Source organism: Cannabis sativa, chromosome 9 (genome assembly GCF_029168945.1).
Source record: "Cannabis sativa cultivar Pink pepper isolate KNU-18-1 chromosome 9, ASM2916894v1, whole genome shotgun sequence".
Classification (NCBI taxonomy): domain Eukaryota; kingdom Viridiplantae; phylum Streptophyta; class Magnoliopsida; order Rosales; family Cannabaceae; genus Cannabis; species Cannabis sativa.
Window position 1 is genome coordinate 25553769 of NC_083609.1, and position 11425 is coordinate 25565193.

Consider the following 11425-nt stretch of genomic DNA (forward strand, 5'->3'; position numbering starts at 1 on the left):
GTGGAACGGGCTTCCATTTTCATGGTATGGCTGCCCCGGTTTGGCTCGAATTCTGTTTTGAAAACTTACCTGATTTTTGTCATTACTGTGGTCGACTTAGTCACATTGTGAATCACTGCCATGAGTTCCTTGCAAAGTGTGAATCTTCCTCAGCGCCTCCTCTGCTTCACTATGACCAATCTCTCGGAGCAAAAATTCGGATAAATCTCTCGGAGCAAAAATTCGGATAACCTCCAATCCTTTTTATATCGCATGCTCCCGCACCCGCCTGCGGCCTCATATAGCTAATCCTGCCTCTTTGGCACCATCCTCTCCTTATCGGTTTCACCAAGCCCCTGTTATCACTGAAGGCCCTTACAACGAACCTACTTCAGCCTATGGAATCCAACATCTCAGCCAGCCACAAACTACACTAATGGGATTGCACGCTAATCTCTCTTCACCTCATTTCAATCTCAATCACTCACCCCCCACTACCACCTTTTGGCCGGCACACCAAACTGTTACTGCTGCTGCAACCATGGCCTCACGAGCACAATCCCCTGCTGTATCACCAAATATCACTGCTCCATCTCACCTACCGACATTTCCTCCCATCACTACTGCTGAACAACTTGCAACACCTCTTCCTCGACCCATTTCCACCACTGCCGAGGCATTAGTGGCCACCACCGGGGCCTCTCAACATGTGGTGCCGGTCTCACAAGCTTTTTCTACCATATTATCGGACCTGAACCCAGCTCAGCCACCTCGCTTCGCTGTGGGCTCTTCTACCAACCCCACTCCAAGTTCCACAAGGGTTAGGAAGTTCAAGCCTCAGCGTCCCGACTGCTTGAATGCTGCTGAATTTAGAAGAATGCTCAAACGCACACGCAATCTAGCCAAATCCCTTGAGGATGAGACTGTTGAAGAGGCGGCTAGAGCCATGAGCATCATCAGCTGGAATGCTCGTGGATTGGGGAATAAACGAGCATTCCGTTCTCTCTCCCTGTTGGTGAAGCAAAACCGCCCAACACTTTTGTATATAATGGAGTCTAAACTCCCTGTTGGAGCTTTAAATAAGTTTGCTTCGAGTCTTAAATTTCCTAATGGTTTAGAGGTCCCACGTGTCGGGCTTAGTGGTGGTCTTTTGTTGCTCTGGACACATGATGTGGATGTAACCTTGCTTTCATATAATATAAGTCATTTTCACTGTTATCTTAAGTTTCCTAACTTTAATGCTTTTACTTTCACTGCTTTTTATGGTGCGCCTCATGCCCGAAATAAATTGCACTCCTGGCATTTAATAGATCGACTGGGTTCTAACTCTAGGCTTCAGCCATGGCTCATTATGGGCGATTTCAATGATTACCTGTCCCTTTCTGACAAAATAGGGGGTAATATGTCTCGAACTCCATCCACACAATTCCAATCATTCATAGACAATTACGAACTTCACCCTCTCACGCCGTTAGGAAACCTCTTTAGTTGGACTAATTGCCAAAAGCAACCACATCACACTCAGGAACGGATTAACTGGTGCCTCTCTAACGAGGCTTGGGATGCCATCTTTCCCGCTTCCCATCTCAATCACGGTGATTTTTTTGGCTCTGATCATCGCCCTCTTATTCTCAACTTGCATCACATGAGCGATCCTCGCACTCCTACTCCACGCTTCATTTTCGATAAACTTTGGATGTCTGAACCTGGATTTGAGGATTGCTTGCGTGAAGCCTGGACCCAGACCACTTCAAATACTCACTCCAATCCTTTAATTGATCTTAATGAAAGACTCACAAATTGTTCCTCTCGGCTCAAACATTGGAAGAAGTCTTTGGGCCCCCCGCTTACTACCCAAATTCGTATTGTCCAGTCCCAGCTCAAATTAATCAACTCTTTACCCAATCCTACAAACGAACAATTAGAACAAAGTCAAAAGCTTGAAGAAGAGTTGAGTGGCTTATTGCAAAAAGAGGAAGTTTACTGCCAGCAGCGCTCTCGAGTCACATGGCTTAAACTTGGAGATAAAAATACCCGTTACTTCGATCGTATGGCTTCCCAGAGACGCACCACCAATAAAATTCTCTCCCTTCAACGTCTGGACGGTTCCTGGGCTAATGATACGCCCTCAATCTTGGCAACCATTGAGCAATATTTTACTACACTTTTCCAAAGTCAAACGCCTGACAATGAAGTCATTGAATACGTTCTTTCAGGCATCTCCGAGAGTCTTACACCTGCTGAAATTGATCTCCTTCAGGCCACTTTCACGGCTAGTGAAGTTAAAACTGCTACATTCCAACTCGCCCATGATAAAGCCCCGGGATTAGATGGTTATAGTGGTAGTTTCTTCCAAAAGAATTGGCACTTGCTGGGTCAAGATGTTACCATTGCTGCTCTCAACTTCCTCAATGGGGATGCAGACTTAGCAGCCATCAATCAAACGCTCATTGTTCTTATACCGAAACGGACTAATCCTGAGCAGATCACTGACTATCGACCCATCAGCCTTTGCTCTACCTTCTATAAAATCATCTCAAGGGTCTTAGTCAACTGTCTTAAGCCCATTCTCAGTCGCATCATTTCTCCTGCACAAAGTGCTTTTCTTCCTTCACGTTTAATCTCGGATAACATTATCATCGGTCAGGAAGTCATGCATTCTCTCTCTCATCGTAAAACCGGCCGACTGGGATGGATGGCATTAAAACTAGATATGGCCAAAGCTTTTGACCGGGTCGAATGGGTCTTTATTCGTAAGGTTATGGAAAAATTCTTATTTCCCAAGCGATTCATTGAGCTTATTATGGCCTGTGTCTCCACAGCTACCTTCTCCTTCTCCCTTAACCAACAAGTTCTTGGATCAGTCAAACCTACTCGTGGCATTCGCCAGGGAGACCCTCTTTCTCCATATTTATTTCTTCTCTGCTCTGAGGGTCTTTCTTCGCTCATCAACTCTAAATCCCAGCAACGCCAACCTCGGAGTCATGCCCTTGGCATTAAAATTGCTCGGCGTGCCCCAACCATCTCCCATCTCTTTTTCGCTGATGATAGTCTCCTTTTTAGCTCAGCTTCTGTTAAAGCTGCGACCACCATCCAAGGTATTCTTTGTGACTACAGCCGTGCCTCTGGACAACTGGTCAATTACACTAAGTCGGGCTTGTATTTCTCTCCAAACACGACTCCTGAACTTCAGCATGAAATCGCAACGCTTCTTGGCATCCCTGTTCGGGAAACGATGGATAAGTACCTGGGTCTTCCTCAAGCTTTTGGGAGATCTAAGAAGGATGCTTTCAACTACATCAACGATCGTGTTTGGTCTCACTTAAATAAATGGAATTCTAAAGTCTTTTCCAAGGGTGGTAAAGAAGTTCTTTTGAAATCAGTTGTTCAGGCCATTCCTTCTTATGCTATGGCGTGTTTTAAACTCCCTGCATCCTTCCACTCTAAGATTGAATCCCTTATGGCTCGGTTCTGGTGGGGCGGCACTGAGACCACCAGGAAAATCCATTGGAAATCTTGGTCTTTTCTTTGCTTTTCAAAATTCCATGGTGGCCTTGGGTTCCGTTCTATGAAAGCGTTCAATCAGGCGATGTTGGCCAAACAAGCTTGGCGGCTACTCCATTATCCTCATTCGCTAGTGGCCACACTACTTAAAGCCCGATACTTCCCACACACTAGCTTCCTGCAATCTGGCAAAGGCCATAGACCTTCTCTTGTTTGGTCGAGTATTACTTGGGGCAAAGAACTTCTTCAGTCAGGCCTTAGGAAATCAATTGGTGATGGCACTACCATCAATATTTACAATGATGCTTGGATCCTTGGTTATGGAAAACTATCCTTTTTAAGATACCATTCGAATGCTGATATGACCGTGGCTGACCTTATCACACCTACTAAACAATGGAACCATGACACTATCCAGTCACCCTTTCCCACAGACATTACACAAGCTATAATTTCCATTCCCCTTCATAAAATCTCCACTCCGGACACATACTACTGGTCCCTCACCCCTCATGGTTCATACGCAGTCAACTCTGGTTACCACCTTGCCCATAGACAGCTTCACCACACCGAACCTTCCCCCTCCAATAACAAATCCTCTCATGATTGGTGGAAAGCTCTTTGGAACCTTTCTTTGCCTCCTAAAGTGAAACACTTCCTTTGGCGTGTCTGTCATGACATACTCCCTACAAGTCGAAACCTTTTTAACAGAAAGACTATAACTTCTCCCCATTGCAGCCGATGTCAGTACCGCGATGAGACCCTAGAACATGCTCTCTTCAGATGTTCTGCTGCCCAGAAGGTATGGAAACTGACTGATTTTAAAGCTTTTATTTGTACACATTCTTCACTTAGCTGTATGGATTTATTATATCTTGCTGCCACTGAATTTACTATTGGACAATATCATCTCTTTGTTTGTTTGGTGTGGAAGCTCTGGAACTGCAGGAACATTTGGCTTCATGAAGGTCTATCCCTTTCTCCAAACCAGATCATTCGTGATGCCTCCATGTACTTTGAGCAATACAAGAACTGCACCACGCAAGAACCAACACCTTCACCAGCGCAGGAGGATCATTCCTTACTTCATGATAGCCGCACATCGCCTCCAACATTTCACCATCGCCTCTTCGTGGACGCTGCTCAAGATTCCCAGCTCCTCAAAATGGGCTTCGGCATGACCATCCACTCTAATACAGGTGACGTTCTCCTCAATTTAGCAAAGCCTAGAAGTGGAATAACTACACCTTTACTTATGGAAGCCCAAGCACTTCATTCAGCTTTAGTTTGGTGCCATGAACACTCCTTTTATCCGGACAGTGTTGTTTCAGATTGTAATGTGTTAGTCAATTACATTTGTAAAAATGATACCCATAATCTGCACCTTAACCCATTTGTCACTGATATTAAAAGCTTGCTCTCTTATTTCCCTATTATGTCTCTTAGCTACATCCCTAGAGGGGCAAATCATGCTGCCCATTGTCTAGCTAAGACAGCTTTAGGTTTAGAGCAGGAAGCTTTCTGGATAAATCCTTCTTTCCAATCTTCTCTGTAACATGTATCTTGTACTTCATGCTTTTTTTAATGGATACAGGTTATTCTCAAAAAAAAAAAAAAAACTTTGTTTAATTTAATATTTTCGTGTCAAAAACATTTAATATTTCCGTCCCAAAAACGAAAATAAATGATATATAAATATGTCATGCATGACAGGTTAAGATATTAATATTAAGTTGATCAGCCCTCATTACACCAGGGTTAACAAGAGCTTGCCAGCCTTGTCTTTTTGTCTAATCATTAGGAGGGAATAATTAAGTTTTAATATTTGGTTTTATTAATCTTCCAACACTTATTTTATTTCTATGTAACTTACAAAAGCCGATAAAAATCTGAGCTAGATTACATTAATAGCTTCTCAATACATTATGTATATACATAGCCATTTATTTATTTATTTGATCTTATATATAGCTATATAATAAGCCGAATATAAATATATAGATATGGACAACATAAAATTATATAGAATGCATGTTGTCCATAAATCAATTATAATTGAATATGATTAAAATGATCGTCTTTGTCTCATAGATGGACTCCTACTTCTCGTATAGGTCAAGTATTGTTTTTTAAAGAAAAATAATATAAAATAAAAGAAGAAAGAAAAGAAAGAAAGTAAATGAGAATTTTTCAATAGTTTATTTTTATAGGGTGAATTCATATTTATACAAAAATATGACTAGAATAATAAGATATACTATACCAATAAAATAAAGAAAAATATAATAGTATTTATGGTATAAATAATTTAGGTAATTTGGATATCCATATATATAATATTTCATAACACTCTCTCTTGAATGTCCCTAATAACTGTCTTATTAAAAATCTTGCTAGAAAATCTAATAGGACAAAAACTCAGCTAATGAAAAAAGAGTGCAGTATGACTTAGCCCCTTCTTATTTAGGCATTAATGGAAATCTTCTAATGGATGAATTCTAATCTTGTGAAGTATCTTCTTAAATGTTGATGTTGGCAATGACTTTATGAATAAGTTAGCAAGATTGACACTTGATTGAATATGTTAGACACCAACATGCATTCTCTTCAAATGTCTAAAGAAAAATTTAGTGAAATGTGTTTTAATTATATCTTCTTCGGTATACCCTCCTTTTAGTTGAAACGATCCAAGCAGTAGTATATTCATAGAGAATTGCTGGTGTTGATATATTTTTATTGAGTGTAATACATATATTTTCTGAACATGTTATGCCATGATCTCACTCCAATACATTCTCTAGTTGCTACATAAAGTGCAGGTATGTTAGTGTTAAGACCGCTTAGTTTAATTTGGAAATTAGCAGTTAATCATGTTTAATTATGAAAATTATTTATAGCTATTTAAATAATTATTTATACTGTTATTATTGAATTCTGAGATGCATTTTATGTCATTTAGTAGTTTTCATAATTTTGCATTTCCGGTGCCCGGTAACATGGAACTCGGTGTTTGGCTCAGTAAAATCACAACTTAGTATGTTAGTAGATTGGGACGGTTTATTAGACATTGGGAATGTCGGGAATGGCCGGGAATTTAGAATTTTCCAAAATACCCCTTTAGTGTTATTTATGTGATTTTAGTGTGAAGGAGCAAAATGGTCATTTTGCCCCATTATTGCTTGTTCTTTTGTGGATTTTAAATGTGGAAAATAAGGGTTTATTTTGTTAAGTGTTGGTTGAAATATAAGGTTGATAAGTTGCATTTACTTCATTTATTCAAAATTTCAAAAGTTAGAAAAATTGGAAAATTCAAAGGCTCTCTTTCTTTCTCTCCTTTTCGGTTTTGAGCAGCTGGGTTTGGGGGGGATTTCTCTTGGATTTCAAGCTGATTTTAGCATAGGTTTTGACCTCAAGTTGTTGGTAAGATCCTTGTAGCTCTCCCTTTTAGTTTCTTGTTGAATTTTGATGAAATGTTGATGTTTGCATGCTTAGTTTAAGTTGATGTTGTTGCTGTGATTTTGTAGTTGTTTGCAGAGGTTTAAGCATGACTAATTGATGATATTAAGCTGCTTGTGATGCATGATTGTTAGGATGTTAGAGTTGTGGAATTTTTAGTGTAAAAGTTTAAGTTTTCAAAGAGAAAATTGGAATTTTAGTGGCTGTAGTTGTTGCATGAGTTAGGGTTTGATTTCTGCAGTTTTTAAATGCTTGAATATGTGATTTTAGTCAAGGTTTAATGCATGATTTGTTGTTTAGTCAAGTTTTGAGTGTTAGAACTCAATATTTGACCTTTAATGGTGAAATGAGTTTTTGTGTGTGAAGCTCGGTTTTGTTGCTTTAGAAATTTTCTAGGGGATATATAAAACAGGCCTGGAAGGTCTTGTGTGATTTGGATTGGATTTGAAAGAGTTATGAAATTTTGTGTTCTGCCTACAAGGAACCGGAATTCCGGTTGTGCATCCGGAATTCCGGATGGGTTTTGAAAATTTCCAGAACCGGAATTCCGGTTGGACAACCGGTCTGCCGGTTGGGTGATTTTCAGAAACCCTAGTTTTTCTCGTTTTTATGTTATTTGGGGTATTGCCATGCTTTTTATCGATAGGGAAACTTTTAGTTCCTAGTTTAAGTCCCCGGGAAGTGATTTAGCGTATCACTTATAGTGTTGTGATTTTTATGGTTTAGGAGCCTGTAATCCGCCGCGCAGATAGTTCCAGTCAGGTTGACCGGCACACCTGAATTCAGAATTGAGGTAAGATTAGTATAACAGTATGCATATATAGATTACATGTTTAGCGTGCATGTTAGGAAGCCTGTTAGATTACATTAGATATGTATGTTGGCTTCGAACCATCCGACTGTGTCACATCGGTACAGGCTAGAGTATGACTAGCAGCTGGAGTATGACCAGTTTGACCGAGTATAGGCTGACACCGTATCACATCGGCACAGCTAGTAGTATGACTAAGAATGAGTATGACCAGTGTGCTGAGTATAGGCTGATACTTAGGTTGGTGGTTCCGTACTATTTGACGTATCACATCGGTATGTGCTAGAGTATGACTAGTGTACCGGAGTATGACCGGTTGACCGAGTATAGGCCGATACCGTAACACATCGGCATGTGCTAGAGTATGACTAGCAGCTGGAGTATGACCAGTTCGACCGAGTATAGGCTGTTACTTGTCATTTAGTACCGTCCCTATGAACGTTCAGGACTCAGTATCGTGTTGGACACGGCAGTTAGGGTTATGGTCAGGGGTATGGGCGTCTGATCATGACTCGGGATTTATGTATGATTATTATTATGCTTTTCTTACTGAGTCTGTCGACTCACAGTTCTATGTTTATGTGTAGGTAAGGGCAAGGCTAGGGCTGATGGACCGTGAGCGAGCCGGTGAAGATTGTACATGTCGGGGCGGTTAGGCCTGGAGCGTACGATCATCGGGACAGCGAGGCTATTTTTGTAATTAGTCGTTAGGCGACAAGTATTTTGTACAGACAGTAAACTTTTGTAAATGGTTTTGTAATCGGGATCCCGAATATTTTGTATAAATATTTTATAAGTTTAATTAAAAAGCAAAAATTTTAATTAATCACGTTTTTCATGAACTTCGTTGATTAGCAACGAGCTGCACAATATGTTTGAAAATCACGTAATACGCCTATGCTAGTTAGGGTGTTATAGTTAGCATGATTTAAAGTTATTCGTCAAAAACTTTGTCAGGAAAATCCAGTAGGATAAAACTTGAGCTAACGGAAAAAGAGCGCCATAGATTTATATATATTCATATTTATTTATAAGTTACATCGTTAAAAACCTTGCTCCTGTGGGACAAAATCTGAACTAAGAGAAAAAAAGTGCTATATGAATATGTCTCATGCTCATGCATATACGATCCACAATTATTTTAGTTATAATATATCTCATAAGATTATTGCTATCACTTTTAAAATATCACCGTATATTATCTATAACCATATATTTACTATAACTCTTCTTGAGTATATATGTGTGAACTTCTAAATTATGGATGAGGGATTCTTGGAACATCAATATTTATCTAACTTATTGAATCACTCATGCATGTGTATATACATACCAAAGTGTAAAATTTTAAGTAATATGAACATATATATACATATTAATGACAATATAAATTTAATTTGCGATAATAATGGTACTCCAATACAATATATTTGTTTCATTCTTGTAGTATGACCTTAATTTTCATATTAAATGATCATAATATCTATAATTCTTGATGCATATGATGTACTTCAGGACTTCTCATCTAATACTTATGAACAAACTATATACATTTAATATTTCTCAATACACAAGAAATAAAAGTTTTCTCTTCAATTATTTATAATATAGTTAAAAAAATTTCAAGAGTCTATCACAACGTATAGTTTACTAATTTATATTACATAGACAGTTTTACATGTTCTTCAACTAATAATTTACTTACATGTCTTTCTTTCATACTAAGACATGTATTAAATTTTTCTAGAATTTTTTAGTGAGGTATATTTTACATTCTCAATATATTAGGAGCTCTAAATAAATAACTTTTTGTTACAATATTTATGTGATGCTTATAAATCCTCACAAATATATTCTAGGCTATAAGCAAATCGTGATTATATTTTCTTAATATTTAAGCCTTATTTCAATCAATCTCATGTCTATCCAAACTTTGTACAACGATTCATTATGTACAAATACATATGTGTAAATTTTTCATTAGAAATATTTATTTGTACACCCTACAGGTCTTACTTCTTACGCGAGTAAACCTTCTTAGATTACGTCATAATATTTTGGCCAAAAATAAAATGTATGTCTAGAATTCTCGGCAAATCTAATATCATGGTCCTTGCTATCTCATATTAGTTTATTGCATATGCAAACATTCAACATCTATTTTTGACAAAAAAATTTATTATATGATCATTTTCTCCCATATTGACATAACTTATAGAGATCTCTTTAAATACATATTTTTCAAATATGTATATCATTTATAAGTACCTATATAGAACCACTTCAAGGATTCAACTATGATCAAATATGTTATGTCTAACTTTAGTAGGGAGTCTCTTCTAGAGTACTGTTTCCATCACGATTATCATTTTTAATTATCAATAGTATTGTATAACATTAATGTATTTCCATGAGTACCTCTAGATTTAACATCTTCATGATAAATCAGATATGAACATTTATTAATAATTTTTACATTGTTCATTTACGCTTCACGTGTTTTTAACTCATTCTAACTTAACTTTGACGAATATTGATTTCAAGTTGGTATACATCACTTTGAACTATATCATTCATATTATACTCTGTGTAAGGATTACTTTTCAAAATATTCATTGATCCCAATTGCATTTTTCTCTCCCTGATCGAGAGAATATTTTTAAATTATGATATCTTATTATATCAATACTCCTGAAGGGATTTAAATACATCACAATAAATTAATATTTGTTTAAACTCCTATATACTATATGACAATAAACTTCAAGTTCAATAAATATAGTTGTTATGCAAAATTTTGTCCACTCGACGTGGTATGTCCACATAAGTAAAGACTAAAGATACGTGGAATACAACCTTGTCAAGAGCAGGACAAAGTCATCTTACAAGGCATGGCAACTGTTAAGCAACATGCCAAAGGAGTTAAGCAAGCCGCCAAAAAACTATAAAACTATGTCTAACTGACCAAGGGGAGAACATAAGCTAGCCAGAGGAAGGATATAGGCCAACTGGGTCTTGAGAATAGGCTGGCCAACCAATAAGGTGACTATTAGACCAAGAAAGGCCTATTCAACCAAGAAAGACTGACCTTTGCAAGGAAAGTTGAACAAAGAAGATACTAAGGGTGGCCAACACATACTAAGGCTGGCCAGCACGTACCATAACTTTTATGCACAAGAAAAAGCTAGTAGGAACATGGGAAAGCTGGAAGCACATAAAAAGGCTGGAAGGCACATAGAAAGTTGGCAGTGTTAGAATATGTTTTACTAGGATCTAGATTTACTACCATGTATATTTTTAACATCCTAATATGAATTTCTATAACAATGTAATTTAAACACATAAAAGTTATGAGAAACCTTACAGTGGGTGCAGCAAAATTAAATGACTCCTTCCACTCAGATCTCTAACCCTTGTATCCTTTCTATAGCAGAGTATCACCAAGATCTGAGCCTGAAACTCCTTCCTTGTGTGTGGATTCTTCACAGTCTTACATACTATGATTGAGGACCAACTTGATGTGTGTGAGCACTTACTCAATCACTAATGGCTAAATTTATTTTGTGAAGAAAGGCTTAGTGTTTCGAAAATTCAAGAGGAAGAAGAAGAAGGAAGAGGTCTCATTAGAAAGCTAGGTTTTTAGCTTTGGAGGCATTAGTTGGATGAAGAGACCAT

General features: G+C 37.9%; 1 protein-coding gene across 1 annotated transcript; it reads left to right on the plus strand.

Moving 5' to 3' along the window:
• The first annotated feature begins 415 nt into the window (after positions 1-415).
• LOC133031319 (uncharacterized) lies at positions 416-5038 on the plus strand. Its single transcript, XM_061104801.1, has one exon. The coding sequence runs from the start codon at positions 416-418 to the stop codon at positions 5036-5038; it is 4623 nt and encodes a 1540-aa protein (XP_060960784.1).
• The last annotated feature ends 6387 nt before the right edge of the window (positions 5039-11425 follow it).